A 16,304-nucleotide genomic window follows, 5' to 3' on the forward strand; every position below is an offset into this window, starting at 1 on the left:
TGAGTTGTAGGGATTGTCCCAGGTTTCCAGCATCTTCGGTTCCTTTGATTGTTCAGCAGCTGCCCTTCCAGTACAAGCAACCACGGCGCCACTTCAATCTTCTGCACCTCAGAGACACATCCTTCTGCACCACCGTTACAGTAATATGTATCTTCCTCTGTCCGAAAAGCTGACGCTTTACGATTTCTTCAGAGATAAACACAAGCAACGTGCAAAAATGAAACAGAGCGGAGGAAAGAGCCTCCCTCCCGACGGTGAGGTTAAGGCGATTCACATCCTCGCCCACACCACAGGCCCACGGCCGCGACGTGCCGACAAAGTGCTCGCGGTGAGTTCTGGGAGGTGTAGTTCCGCCGGGGGGAGGGGTTGGTGTCGACGGCTGCGGTAGAGCGGCGGAGGGCAGTGCCGGTGAGCGGGGAGGAGGCGGCCCGTCGGCGGGTGGCCCGCGGCCCCTCCTCGTGCGGGGGCGCGCGCGGCGGGGCGGGCGCGGACAGCCCGGCGGTTGGAACCCGGAGCCAGCGGGCGGGACCGCACGAGGTTCTCCCGGCAGCCGGCGCGCGGCGCTCCCGGCTGCAGTGATGTCGTGGCGCTGCCAGGAAGTCGGGGACAGAGTTCAGGAGGGCTTCGCTCAACCATCCTCTACCTAGAGGTACCATCGTCGTAGGAGGGTAGAACTAAAATCAGGCAGCCGGAAAGCAAACATGAGACGTGCAGGCTTGGGTAAGATGAGGATCTTTGCTTGAAGAAAGCCACTGAGAAATGATGTATTAGTTTGAGGGTGGTGCATTCTTTACGAGGTGCAGGTCCCGAGTTGGCTGAAAACAGATGTCATGTTGGTTAATAATAGTCCCGGTTAATTCGCTGGCAAAACTTAATTGAGTGATTTGTGGAAAGAGGCCAGCTGACTTTTAGTAAAGATCAAGAGATGGGAGGGAGTGTAACTAATTGCAAGTAGTTCCCAGATTGTACACATTCTCTAAGCCTATTTAGTTGTTGATGGTATAAAAGAGTGAAATTCATATTTTGCATAACTGCACAAAGTATCTGATTTCAATCATTTCATTCTCCCCTCACCCCCTTAGTTCTGTAATCTTTGATAGGCCAACAACCACCAAAGACCTCTGTGCTCCTCCAGTTCATTTCCCTTTATTATCCTGGAATTTAATTATTTCACCATTGATGGGCATGCCTTTGGGTCGTGCTAAGTTAATAAATTCCTCAGTAAATCTTTTTGCCTGTTTGTCCCTTTTCCTTTTCTTAAAATATTCATTTGAATAACAGGATCTGATGCAGGGTCTTGACCTGAGACATCGACTATCCCATTGCCTCCACAGATGCTGCCAGACCTGCTGAGTTCCTCCAGCAATTTGCTTTTTGGTGAAATTTGTACTGGTCTAAGGTTTTAAACTGAATAAAAGTCTGAAAGCACTGTTCAAAGAAATGGTGGAAAGGCAGAACTGGGTGTTAACTTATCCAGAAAGCTAAGTTCATTGTTATATTTAATGGAAAACTGGTGATATAATTCCTAGAAATAAGAGCAATGAATAAATAACATTACTTAAAATCATCGTATAAAACCACCTTTCCAAATTATTTCTTGTTGTAAATTACTGAAAGTAATTGGTGAGCTTCGAAAAAGTAAATTAAGTTAGTAATACTCTATTGGGTGGTTGGTAGGTAGCACTGACAGAATTTCATTAGATACCCCAGAGTTTGTTTCTTTAGTAAACACTTTAATTTATCCTATGATATTTCTTCTACTATGATGCTTACAGGACTTCATTAATGTTGGAAGAAGCATGTAAAATGTTCTTATTTTGGGTACCATTTATTATTGTACAAATATTGGTGATTCATCTCTGCATGATTAATTTTCTTACTTCCAGGGGAAGGATACACTGGAGGTGGTTACAGTGTTTATGAAGAAGAAAATGATAAGTTAACTGAGGGCCTTCGAGAAAAAGTGACTGCTTTAAAATCAGTGAGTTCAAATACTTGTAAACAGTTTTGCTCCAGTGGACTAATAATGGTTTTGAATAGTGTGTTTTTAAATTTTCATTATATCTGGCAATCATTTTCTTTGATACTGATTCCATCAATTCTGAATTAGTGTTAATTTGTAGTTGGGTGATTTAAATTTAAATCATACAAAAGCGCTGATATAGTTGTATTAAGTTTGCTTAATTAAAACTTCCACATAGTTGCTATTTGAGAACAACTTTTTTTTGGTTAACAGATTATATATTAAATTGACTTTATTGTGAAAAGAGTGGAGCTCTATTATTTCTAAATCGCATTTCTTATACATAATTGGTTTCATCCAACTATTGAGTAATAATTTAACCAATAACTAACAATAATTAACAATACAATTTTTGTAGTTTGTTGTATTGTGTTGACTGATCCTTGTTTGAGAATGGATCCTTTACAAAATTGAGGTAACATTTTGTCTGGGATTTACAACATAATCAGTTTGAGTACAAGGCATTTACAATTTTGCTATAAAAGGTGAACAGAGAAGTCTTGTTCTGCAGTGCCTTAACCTCTGTAACATGCCCACTGGTATGATTTTTTTTTTCTTTATTTTCCATACCTAAAATAAAATATGTCCAAATGTTGACAGTATGTAGAGCCTCCTGTTGCAGTTATGATGCAATTTAGAGTCGCAGTGATTGTTTTATTTTTATATCAAATCACATATGCACTCCTATAATTGCATAGCAACTTGATTTGACTATTTGAAATAAGGGATTTAATTCAAATAACTGAAAAGTTCCAATGAACGTTTACCCATTCTTTGCTACATGCCTATGTTTTCCTGGCCTCTGGATATAGAGATGGAAATGGAGTTAAAAAACACAAAGAATGAACAAAAAGCCCTAATTGGATGGCATGGAGAATACAATGAACTGTCTTCACAAGTGAAGAGAGTTTAATGTATTGTGTAGTCATTAGGCCCAGCAGCAAATTATCCAAGTCTTTCCACTTTCATTGATCAAGAGGACTAACTTTTTGAATAGTCACAGATGTTTCTGTGCTGTATGACTCTGTGACAAGCCCTTTGGCCCAGCAAGTCAACACCAATCATCAAGCACCCATTTACACTAATCCCATTTTATTTTCCCCAAATTCCCATCAACTTGCCCCAGATTCTACCATTTGCCTACACACCAAGAACAATTTACATTGGCCACTTCTTCTACCCACCTGCGTATCTTTGGATGTGAGCGAAAACCGGAGTACCCGGAGGAAATCCATAAGGTCACAAGCAGCAGAGATCAGGACTGAACCTGAGTCACTGGAGCTGTGAGACATGAGCTTTACTGGCTGTACCACTATATTGTGAAAATCTCTGTCAAAATATCGTTTTGCTGCTAAGTAAACACCAGAAATGTGCCATTGAATGAAAATGGAATCATCATAATTTTCAGCATTCTTGTTGTAATTTTAAAATATAAAATAAGATATCTAAGGACAAATAAACACTTGGTGTTTTGTTATACCTTCCTCTCTTGACAGCTTTCCATTGATATTGGAACTGAAGTGAAGTACCACAATAAAATGCTGGATGAAATGGTACGTGTTGAATACACTCATTCAGACATCAGTAAAAGTGTATTGTCTATATATTTGTTTAGTTTAGATTTGGACAGATTAGAGTTTTGGAGGTTGTGGTAGTTCTGGCTGTGTGTATTGGAAAAAAAATCACAGTGTCAGCTGACAGGTGGAAAAGATTTATGGGTATTGAGAAATAGCATGAAAGATAGCACATCCTACTTTTGAAGCATATACCACTGACAGTTCATTTTCTAATTTCTGCCATTTGGATTTAAGCAGTTTATTATAATGGAATTTTAATAAGTTTTAATGACTACTGTAACACAAAAGCTTCATTACCTTAGGAAGGGGATTGTACTAGAAATGATTTTTTTCCAATTATTTCTTTATAGTTATCAAGGAACATCACTACATTGTTATCCTGACATTGTAGTCATTGCAAAACATGCAGGTGAAAACTCACCGTTCTCTTTATTCATAAAGAAAGCCATGTGAATCCAATTACAAGTGTGCAATTAGGAGGTGGAGAGTAGAAGTATTGCTGCTTCAGTAGTTAGTGCATGTAAAACCAATAAGTGTCTGAATAATGAAGAAATAGAAAGGTAGCTTGATTTTGTTGATGGAAGTGAAAGCAGATACATTTTGATAGGAATTTAATCAAAAATGTGGTGAAAATAATATCAGCAAGGCTTTTGGAACAGATGAATTGATGAACATACTTTAATTACTTCATAACAAATTATGTTTACATTTCAAACTTTTGATTTTTATATTCAAAACATGGATTGATTTTACATTAAGATAAAAGACAGCATGCAAAAGCACCTTGTAGTGTAAAAGAATATATAATCCAGTGTATAAATTTGAGTTGTGTATTTTTAACTATGTATCCATGCCCTCTTCACAGGATGCAGGATTTGAATCTACAGGTGGACTGCTAGGAGCAACCATGGGTAGACTCAAACATTTATCTCGTGGGAGCCAAACAAAAGTTTTATGCTACATGATGCTTTTTGCATTTTTCGTCTTCTTTGTACTTTATTGGGTTATTAAGCTGAGGTGAAATAAATTTGTCCTACTCCAGTATTTGGTTCTAACTTATTACATATTGCTATACAGTCACTTTTGTAAGAAAATTGAGATGTGATTAATATTGAAGACTGTTATTTAACATCACATTCAAGTTACAGACTACAGTTTCATGTTTTCTCAATGTTTGCTTATCAGAACTTTCCATATTTTTAAAATGATAAATGTCGTAGTAGTCATCTTCAGAGACATTCCCTTGGGGATCATGGATGACTTTGCTTCCAGAATGGTTCTGTGGGTTCAAAGGTAATTGACAAGTCCCATAACGGGATCTGTAGATTCTGTTACAATAATGGCATGGCTATTCTGACAAAATTAATTTTGCTATTTTTCGTGGAGTGAATAGAATGCTAATTACTAAGGACTGAAACAAAAAACAAAAATCATTTTTGAAACATGTACCATTGACAACTTAGTTTCATGCCCAATTTCTACAGGTTGGATTTAAATATTTTATTGTGATGCAGTATATTAATGAGCTGCACAATGGTGCAGCAAGTGATGAACTGTTTCTCTGAAGCTACATGTCATTTTCACACAAGCATTGCCAAGTTGATCTGGAATTGGGAGTAAGGAGGAAAACCAGGTGGTGCTATGTTATTCTGTGACACTTCTGTACTTCATTTTATTGCTTTTCCTTGAATATTTACACAAGTTTCTATTGAATTACTCTGGCATTTCCTAATAGCTGATGATTGTTTAACCATGTCTTAATACATTTCAGTAGACTTGCCTGCTCACCCATTCCATGAACTGAAAAGTGAAATTGCTTCCCAAGCTGCTGTCAGACATATTCTGAAGAGAATGCAGTACTAATGGTGTTACCTGGTTTCATTTAGCTAAGATGAGAAACTTGAGTGGTGCAAGTTGTTCAGAATCCAACATGGTACAAAGATTTTTTTGGTTATAGTTAAGAGCATATTCTTCAAAAGAACATTGTTGTAGACCAAAAATAGGATTGATACAGGGTCTTGATCCGAAAAACATCGACTATCCCTTTGCCTCTACAGGTGCTGCCTGACCTGCTGAGTTCCTCCAGCAGCTTGTTCTTTTGCACCAGATTCCATCATCTGCAGTCTCTTGTGTCTCCATTGTTGTACACCAATATTGTTTACATTTTCTTTGTAAGATATACTGCTTTATTCATTAAACCAATTCCTGACATGATTGGAAGTGCTAAAACGATCATGGAATGGGAATGGAGTGGCGAAGATGGCAGGAAAAGTTGGGTGCATTTCTAGAGAGGAGTGTTGTATTACAGCTTGCAGAAGCTAATTGATTATCCATTTGGTCAAAGGATGATGCAGAGTAACCCAAAGAGGAGAATGGGTGAGAGAAGACAAAAACAAAACATTTATTTTTCTTTATAAGAAGCCATTCTTTAAGGGTGTTCCATGATTCATGCCAGTTGCTCTTAAACACTTTCACCTAATTTTACATTAAAGTGCTCTGCAGCCTTGAACTTTGACGTTTTGTAAGCTGCTGTTTCTGGAATTTCTCATTGATAGTTATACAAGGGAGAACAATAGCCACGAACATCTAAAGGATAAATTTTTATTCAGAGTAACTGTTAGAAGAAGAGATGCAGTTAATTTCCTATTTTGTTGGTGTTTTGTTTTAAATGCAAACTTAACATACTCGTGGCTACTTTTAACTCAGATTATCAGTTACTTCAGCAACCTGTAAGTAGTTGGATCAGCATCTGAGACAACCAGTTCTCTTGCACAATTTATCCCTATGCTATTTTATTGGGTGCCATGTAATTTATTTTGAAACAAAAATAAATCAAAATAGTTCTAAAATTCTTGGCATTCCAAATATACTAGAATTAGTTAAAGGGCTAATTTCAATCTTGGTTTGCCTCACCTTTAGCATATTGTGTTAAGTCAATGTCTTAAATTGGTTCCTGGTGAATACCAGCCACAGTACAACACTGCAAATAATCTAATATCAGTGAACAATCTGGCCCCTGATTTCTGACTGTTGCACTTGAGGCCTTTTTCCCCACGTTATGCTTTTAGAATTTTCTGTCAAGGAAAGCTAATCCTATATGTTTAAAATTTGTAATTTAGAAACTGATTTTTAATTCATCCATAGGATGCAATTATTTGTAATAAGTACAGTGAATTTTCAATTAATTAAAATTTATAGATGTTGTTTGACTTGTCATAGTTTATTTCTACCGACTTTGGGCAATAATTTCAGTGGATCTTATAATAATGAAAAAATAAAATGTTCATTGACATACATTGAAGAATGACGGGAGTCTGATCTAGTTGTAAATCTACAAATGTTTTCCAGTACATCAGCAAAGGCAGTGTATTGTCCAAATGTACTTTTCCTTGAACTTTTGAAAGTTGTGCAGCATTTTTTAATTTTACAAACCATCCACAGTTAATTGCAGAAGGTAATTAATCTAACAGGAGGTGCAAAGCAATGTACATTGAGAGAGAACCAAAACAGGATCCTGGACACAGTACTGCATCAGGAGAAGATTTTAAAAACAAGAACAAGCTATCCACAACAACCTTTCAAATAAACTAGTGATGGAATTGCATTATGTTTCAGGAAATAACTGATATTTTGATCAGTTCCAATGATGAAAGAAGCAGATTGAGATTTGTTATGGATAACCAAAATCAATTTAAAAGGGCAGAAGAGGACGCCTCTATTATTATTATTTTAAACTTTTTATTTTTGGTAATCATGGTAGTTGCTTGACTGTTCCATGATGATTTCCTATAATATTGTCAGATAATCATTTGTTGACAATGTCAATATACTAGCAATACAAGATTGTGTTTTCCCAGAGATGAGCTAATATTAAGCTTGTTCCTGGTGCCATTAACTCCATTACATCACCAGCACCAGCTGGTGCACTTCTCTTCAACACTGTGATTCATTGAGCTAAATATTGATCAGTTGTGCTAGCATGAAATTGGAACATAAGTTTGCAGCACTAACAATACCCAGATCTTGTTGAGTGATTATATTCATTTAAGAATAAATATAGAAGGATGTTTTTGTAGTGTTTAGGGGTAGTGACGAAGTGATCTAGGATGGGATTTGTGTTAAATTATGAAGGAGGTATGGAATCTTTTACTTGCATTATGATTTGATTATTGAATGTAAAATACTCTAAGCATAACCATGATGCAGATGTAAATAAAATGTAAATCTTCCTTGCATATTTTATTCTTGGCTTTCCAATTGGTGTTCTAAGATTTTTGTTTCTTGGTATAGTTGTTGTAGACATCACAGTGAAAGCAGATTACAAGAGGATGTGCTTTTACTGTGATAAAAGGAGTGCTTGGAAGGTAGTAGATACTTACAAAATACTTCCCAACTTTAATAAGATGAAAGTTTAGAATCCTTTCAATAAAAATAGTGCCTTAAAAAGAGTTACTGTGATCAAGTTTGTGTTATTAAATATGCAAGGGTAGTGTATATATACTGGAATAATTTTTAATTTTTAAATGTGCTCTATAGTGGAATACTTCTAAGATTTATTGAAAGACAAATATTTTAAGTTACTGATCTGGGAAACGCAAGCTAGAAATTCACTTGCATTGTGGCCGTTTTTCAAAGTAGGTAATACAAGGTTAAAGATGGCAAATATGGCCCACACTTATTGAGATCCTCTGGCTGCAGTGCTGGACTGGTGTTTCATTGAGGCCTCTGGGACATGCAGTGCAAGTGTGAAAGAAAATCAAAGAGACCTAAACTGCTGATGACCTTTTGGTGATTTTTTTTAAATCTGTGTGAAGAAGAATGATTGAAATGAGAGGGAAAGGTCTTGAAAAGTGCAGTTATGGATATTAACAAAGTAATTAATTGAGCTGGGAATTAGGACTCGTCTTTTGCAACCTTGGTGATATTAAACATGTGTTAAACTGGTGCCAGGTCCTCAGAATTAACCTCCAGACAGTAATCTCCTGAGCTCCCTTTTCCCTATGTGCTTTCTGAGTGTCTAATCCATCTCCTTCTGTGGAAATAGGGTCTTTCTCCAGTTGGTGGCCACATACACAAGTTCCTCCAAAGTTCAATCTGAGAACCTATCTGCAGTTTTTCTGCCTGCAGTCAAAGTACATATTTTCTTTAAGATATGTAGGCTGGCCTTGAGCATATTCAGTGACTTTTGATCTTGAATTCTATTGTATAGTCAGTCAAAGAACAAACTCTTTTGCACATTCCTATTTGCTGGTTTGCAATTTGGCTTTTAACTTGACTTTTGAATCCACTCCCCAAACCAGCCCCCTTTTAAAAAAATACGCATTTGGCCTGTGATCTATCACTTATTGGCCCCCAGTCCAAATTACTGTTTGTCCCTGTCACCACAGAGGTATACGCTTTACATATTCTGTCTCCTGTCATTCATTTTCAGAAAACTGGAGAAGTGCCACCAGCAATGTCTGTACAATGTCCTTTAAATCCACAGACATGATAAGCAAATTAGCATCAGTATCTTAATCCTGGACCAATATTCCAAGCATCAAGGGTTTACTTACACCAAGCTGACACTAATGAGCAGACCACAGTCAATGCAAAAGATGATCAGGTTGACAGAGAAAACAATTAAAGGCTATAATGCAAAACCTTTCTTTAAAAAAAAACGTAATGCTTCCACTGACTCATGGGAATCCCTGGCCCACTACTGTTCAAATATGGAAGAAGCATTTGAGGGACACTGAGGGCCTTGCATCCCTTGGTCAGGAGCACAGAGAAACCAAGTGTTATCAGGGTAAGAGTTTGTCACCTCCTAAACCACCATCCTTTCAATCCATTAAGCACCTCCTGCCCCATCTGTGGTAGGAGATGCAGCAAGTTTCACACTAGACTCAGTAGCTACTTCAGAACCCACAGAATTTGGAATTGAAATATGTCAGCCTTGAGTCTGTGGGGCTGTCTAAGATGATGGAAGAGCTAGCAAGACAATGGATTCTGAAATCCAGTTATCACACACTAGCTTCTGTATTGAGCTGTTTAATCAAATCAAATCAAATCTGACGAGGCCAATTTTTAATTATGAACTTCTGTGTATGGTTCTAATCTAAACTGGGCACAGTCATAGAATATACCTGTTAACCAGAGTCTCTCACTCGTGATCACCATTTCTTGATCTATCGTATTCTGCTGGTAGGACAGACAGAGAGAGTGGCAAGGTAGAGTATAGTTGGGGGTGGGGGTGGGGGGTGGTGGCGGCCCTGGAAGTTCTCAACATCAAATTAATCATGCATGGTTCCACATCATTAGGTTAATATAGAGAAGGAAACCAGCTGCTGATTACTACTGCCCCAGCTCAGTTGAATTAATATTCTCCAGATTGAGCATCATTTGAAATAATTACTGAAGGTGGTAAGTCCACAGATATATTCTCAAAGTGCCCCATTTCTATTTGTTCATCTCTAATCATTCAAATGACCCACCATCAAATGTACATTCTCCATTTTGCCTCAGCCAAATGTGTTCCTATTCATTATAAGTGAACTTAAAAGCAAAATTGCGAACCAGAAACTAGGAATGTGCAGAAGAGTTCATGTTCTTTGACTGACAATACAATAGAAATTTACAAATTACATTTTTGCTAAACACTTGTACAAAGGTAGAGGGAGGCTGCTCCATCCCCTTCCCTGAATTTAAGATACCCTGAACTGATGGAGTCTGGGTTTTGGACCCAGTGAGAACATTGCTATAGGCCATTTCTCTGTGTAGGGGGCAGATCCAGTAATTTGGAGATGAGGCAGTTTGTCAAATACTGAGTGAGGATGGCGACAATAGGTGAGAATTGAAAGCACTTAAAGTGAAGCCTGTGCTTCAATGACTCCTTTTGTCGTCATCCCTCATATGGCCCAGCTGTATGTCACCACAACTACTCTACTGGAGGGAACATGGATGTAGATCCATACAGCATATTAGACATTTACCATCTTATATAGGTGGATGGATTTATTGGCATCTGGAGTGTGCACTGCTGTAGTGAAGTCATGTATGGACTCATTTGATTATCCAGCAATGTTAACCAACATGCTTAACTCAATCTCACCTCTGTTTTCTGCAATCACAATCAATGTATTTGGAAGGCTTTCTTCTCCATTTTAGCCGCTCCTCAGTGAGTGAAGGATGCTCTTTCTATGTCCAGTGGAGCAGAGCTTGGAGATGGCTGCAGATTCCGACATGGACTCTTCATTGCTGTCCATCAGCACTGGCAGTTAGCACTCGCATGTGAATCATCAGGTGAAAACTCAAATATCATTCCAACTGTTCTCACCAACAAGCAAATATCTGAGCTCCCGCATAGTATCCATGATTTGTCTCTTGATGGAGTTTCAGGAGGGACTAGATCTAATTGGTAGCACCATTGACCTATCAATTGGTAGCACTTTTGGGACTAATTGGTAGCACCATTGGCTTCTGCTGCACATGTGAAGGGTTGAGATAAAAGATCGAATTAGTATTGGAAAGTTAAGAACATTGCAGTTTAACTTATATAGATAGTTTTTATTCCCTGTAGCAATTGTAACAGGTGGCTGAGAGTCTCTGTTTCTCTGTCTCCACTGGTCAGGATACTAAAGTTCCACTGATCTTCAGAACCTCCTCATCTACACATGCAAGGTATGAAATCTATGGAGTTCCAGTTTTTTTTTATTGTTAGATATGGTTTAAGTGGCATTTAAATAGACACATGAACAGGCACGGTAAAGAGGGATACAGACCATGTGCAGGCAGATGGGACTAGTTAGATTAGTACCCAAGGCTGGCACAGACAGTGGATTGAAGGGCCTGTTCCTGAGCTGTACTGTTCTATGTTGGGTTCTATGCACTATGTTCTGTGGTCATCACGGGAAATATCAGTACTTATTGTACATTCACAAATACCTTGAGAAGGTGCTGGTGTGTTGCATCATTCAACAGTTCATGTTGCTTTAGATTCTTTTCTGCTTTGGCTACCCATGCAGCAGATCTCTATGCAGCCATTTCCTAGTGCTCATTGCTCAGTCAGGGATGGACTTCTAATGCCAGGAGTTTCTCCTGCTGAAAGCTCTGTGCTGATATGGTAACTAGAATTTGTGAAGGGTTGTGTCACAGAGCTGGTTGCTCTTTGGATGGCAGACTATATCTAGCTATAAAGTTCCAGACCATCAACCAATGCAAGCTGGCCCAGGTTATGGTCACCCCTACATATGAACAGGCTCCCATAATATTAAATTCAGAAGTTTGATATATATACATACATTTGTTAGGAAGGGCAAAACTAGTTCCCCCTCTCTCTCCACTTTAGTAATTATATTTTCTTGTCAGTCTTAAGTGCTTTTGATGCCATTTATTAAAATACTGTAATATTACCACATTGAGTGATTTTGTTTTTTTGTGTGTATTTTCTATGAACAAAATTGACTTATGGACGTCTGTAAAAATGGAACCAGTTCATTATGTGGGGATGATCTGTACAGGGATCAATTATAATATTCTTTTATAGAGGGAGTAATTTTAATATCTGGCTATTCTTGTTGTGCATGAGAGCAGTAGGGATTGAGGTGTCTCAGTTTAAGACATATAAATTTCTCGCCACACTACATTTTCTTTTCCATCAAAGCACATAATTTGTATAACAATGCTCCTTGCATTTCTACCAGGTTGCTTAGCTGTTTATTTGCTGATGTGGAGATTATTTGAATATATCTTTAGGTACTGCACTTACATGAAAATGTATCTTGAATGACCAATTAATAATAATATCCAGGCCATCCGTTATGGTCTCTCATTAACGAATACTGAATTTACTCTTCGAATGGCATATTGCCACACTTAGACCATACTTAGCAATTTTCCTCTCATCAGAAATCTGCTTTTGCTTTTCCAGAAGGGAGGTTATCAGTACTTACTGATCCTTCTCAATAAATCAGAATTTTTTACTTCTTATTGAACCACTTTTCACAAAATTGTGTACTCTGAAATATTGATTGAATGTTATTGTAGATATACTGTTGCATTATGTGAAAGATTGTGTGCACAGGAAGTAAATATTCAAAAGCATGAATTTTGGATGTGCTGTTAATGGTTTTGCCAGCTGTAGTGAAAAACAGACATTTCTCCATTACAAAGAACATTAGACACCAAGTCTACAATCCAAATCACCAGAAATCTTACAAGATACATTATTATCCTCGAGGAATGGAATGGAATCTATTAGCTTTTGGCAGTGTATACCCATTAATGATAACACACTCACCCAAATTCAGAAAAGGAATTGCAACAACAGGATAGCCAGGAACCAGAATTAGAACTGGAATCAAACAGGTTAAAAAGAGATAGGAACCAAAGACAATCTTAGAACTTGCACTTCTCTGAGTTTATTGAGTATGGTGATTGCAGGATTGTTATTTTTCTAGGACTAATTTGCATCTCTTTTGTTTCAAAATTTTGTGGACATTCATGAAAGCTATTCTTCAAAGCACCTCATTCCTTCTGAAACGCATGACCATTGAACATACCACCATCCAGCAACACAAATACAGCACTTTATTTGGTACCATAAAAGAATTAATCAGGTTTTTATCGAGCACTTTGCAACTCACAAACAAACACAAGCAGATGAGCTGTTGATAGGTGCAATGCTGGAAAGTCTATGCTTGGGGCAAGGTACTTTCCAAGAACTTCTTAGCAGGACGTGGAAACTTTAAACTATAGGCTATCATTGAGAAGTGAAATATTAGAGGTATATCAGCAACTTATTCAGATACTGGCAGATTTTCTATACACACTCTGCAAAACGGTGATGAGAATAATGATTGTTAGTGGAAAATGCAGAGAATTGTGAATAGCACCTGCTATGAAGAGGGAGGCCTCCTCCGTAATGCCTCAAAGACTTCAAAATAACCTATGCATACTGTGACCGTGATGGTGCTGGAGGTGTCTGCTGATTTAAACATGCAATATGGAAGAAAAACACCTCATATTCCGCCTTGGTGGTCTACAACCCAATGGTATGAACATCGAATTTTCAAATTTCAGGTAACCCTTACCTCCTGTGTTCCCCTCTCTCTCCATCCAATGCACCTCCTGTCCTCCCATTTTTGTTCCCTTTCCCATACCCCCCCCCCAACCCAGTGCCCCATCACCCATTTCCATCCCCCTCCCTCTCCTGGTTCAAAACATCTACTACCCATGCACTTCACCCACCAGATCCCCTCCCTCACCTGGTTTCATCTGCCTTCACCTTGCTCTTAATGGTTCCCATTATCACCTTCCTTTCTTATCAGATTCCAGCACGTGTAACCTTTGTGTCCCTGCTCATCACCCTCCAGCCTCTGTCTCCCAACTACACTCTCACCTTCCCCAGCTGGCTCCTTCTGCCTATCATCCCTCACCCCTCCTCAGTCCACCTATCACCTACTGGCCCCATGATGCTTCTCCCCTCTCCTCTTTATACCAGCTATCTTCCTTCTCCACTCTCAGTCCTGATGCGGGGTCTTAACCCGAAATGTAAACAATTACTTTCCCCTAGCTGATGCTGCTTGACCAGCTGAGTTCCTCCAGCCATTTGTTTCTTTTGTTTGTGACATATGCAGTAGCTGTGGACTTGTAAGGTGGCAACAATCTCTACCAAACTACTCTGCCATAGATCACTGTGAGATTTTCCCAGGTGAGGGGTGATAACAGTAGGAGATATGGAAAAGTGTGAACTCCATTCAAAGTGCCACTATTATTCCACTCTAAAGCAATACCCAGCATAATACCTTGTCTGCAGATGGCTGGGTCTGCTTCTTCATAGTTAGAGGCAGAGCAGACTTTGGTGGGCTCGCAGAGGCTCTAAAATTCCATGGCCATAGGCCAAAAGCATTTCAGCAGTTGGGATAGGGACCTGGGCAGCCTGCTTCTACCACTGCCAAAGGTAGTAAAATAGGAAGCAGAGGTTAAGGCTATTGCAATTTACCAGGAGTATGCACATGAATGTTCAAAAAATGATATATTGTTTCCTTTGTTAATAATGGCAAGTAAAAGGTTTTAAATTTTATTCATTTGCATCACTACAATTTCTTGCACATTATAACCCAAGGGCCAACTCATCCTTTCATGGTAAATATCATCGAATGACAGAGACTGCTGGGCAGACACTCAATGAATGAACATGCACAACTGAAGATGTGCATTGTTTACAATGAGCATTCTGTTATTGCTTTGCCTTTGTACTACCTCATTGTATTTATGTTTTGGAATGATCTGTACGGACGGCTTGCAAAATTTAGCTTTTAACTGTATCTTGGTATATGTGACAATAATATTCCAATTCCATTAATGGAGGATAATAGTGGTGGGAATTGCCCTGAGTTTTTTAAAGTTGCCTTTTAATGTTTAACTCACCCCAGCTGAACCTTTAATGCATCCTTCACACCCAAGGTATGTGCATGCCCCAGCTGTGAACCAGTGTGCAATCTTTACTTTGCCTGTGATCTACCCTCCCCTTCCTATTCTTCAATATTCTTCTTATCAGAAAATGGTTGATGAATGTCTTACCCATTTTCTACCTCTCATTGTCACTGACAAAATCTAAGGAGAATGTCCAGAGCAGTTCTAGTGTCTTCACCACATTGAGTGCTTGGTTATTTCAAATACTTGCTCATTCTGGCATCTGTTGATGTGGGAAAGTGTGCAGCTTGTCAGCCCATGCATTACATGCAGTGCAATTAGAGACCTTCATGATGCATCGTGTAGTACACTGGGAGGAGTTAAACCCAAAGTAAAGGGAAATAGTGACTTCCACAAAAATACATAAAATGTGGGTATCAGACCAGTATACATCAGCTCATTCCCAACAGAAGCTGTAACCATCTGTCATGTCAATCTGAAATTGCAGAAGCATTGATGTTCAATTAGGTCAATGACACCAAGCCTCTGGAAACATTGAACATTGAGGAAAGGCAATCTGAACTCTAACCACCCAACAAAGTGCCACTCAAGCTCAGCTCAGTTTACCAGTGAGTCTCCTAATCTCAAGAAACCTCATAGACATAGAGAGATACAGCAAGCCCTTTGGCCTAATGAGTCTATGCTGATCAACCACCCATTTACAATAATCCTACATTAATTCTTTTAATTGTGTTCTCCCTACATTCTCAAAGTCAAAGTTGAATTTATTGTCATATGCACAAGTGCATGTATGCAGAGGTGCAATGAAAAACTTACTTGCAGCAGCATCACTGGCACATAGCATCATATAAGCAGCATTCACAAGAAAAACATAAATTAAATATCAATTGTACACAATTTTTACAAAAAATAACGCAATTAGACCAAAGAATACATATTCCATTTTAGTGCAAAGTGGTCGAAGTGATCATAGTGTTGCTAAACTGTAATGATTAGGGTTTGGCCAGTTGGTTCAAGAACTGAATAGCTGAAGGGAAGTAGCTGTTCTTCAACCTGGTGTCTGTTGAAATCATTAGGATATTGACATGCATTTATGAAAGTAGTTGACCTGTCACTCCTCATGATAGATTTGCTAGTGTAAGTGACTGATGTTAGTGCTAATGATGTGAAGGGTTTGATTAAACTGATCAACACAGATGAAGTTTAAAAAAAACTGCAGATGCTGATAATTTGAAATGAAAACAGAAAATGCTGGAAACACTCAGTGGGTCAGCAACATCTGTGGAAAG

General features: G+C 38.5%; 1 protein-coding gene across 1 annotated transcript; it reads left to right on the top strand.

Annotated features, from left to right (window-relative positions):
- The first annotated feature begins 348 nt into the window (after positions 1-348).
- bet1 (Bet1 golgi vesicular membrane trafficking protein) lies at positions 349-6,907 on the top strand. Its single transcript, XM_052016877.1, has 4 exons — positions 349-720; positions 1,887-1,981; positions 3,520-3,576; positions 4,466-6,907. Exons 1-4 carry the CDS (start codon positions 702-704, stop codon positions 4,619-4,621), a joined length of 327 nt encoding a protein of 108 aa, XP_051872837.1. The 5' UTR covers positions 349-701; the 3' UTR covers positions 4,622-6,907.
- The last annotated feature ends 9,397 nt before the right edge of the window (positions 6,908-16,304 follow it).

Source organism: Pristis pectinata, chromosome 5 (genome assembly GCF_009764475.1).
Source record: "Pristis pectinata isolate sPriPec2 chromosome 5, sPriPec2.1.pri, whole genome shotgun sequence".
NCBI classification, from domain to species: domain Eukaryota; kingdom Metazoa; phylum Chordata; class Chondrichthyes; order Rhinopristiformes; family Pristidae; genus Pristis; species Pristis pectinata.

Coding starts and splice junctions, on each gene's coding strand:
- bet1 (XM_052016877.1), top strand. Junction 1,982..3,519: donor AAGTGACTGCTTTAAAATCA/GTGAGTTCAAAT, acceptor CTCTCTTGACAG/CTTTCCATTGATATTGGAAC. Junction 3,577..4,465: donor ATAAAATGCTGGATGAAATG/GTACGTGTTGAA, acceptor CCCTCTTCACAG/GATGCAGGATTTGAATCTAC.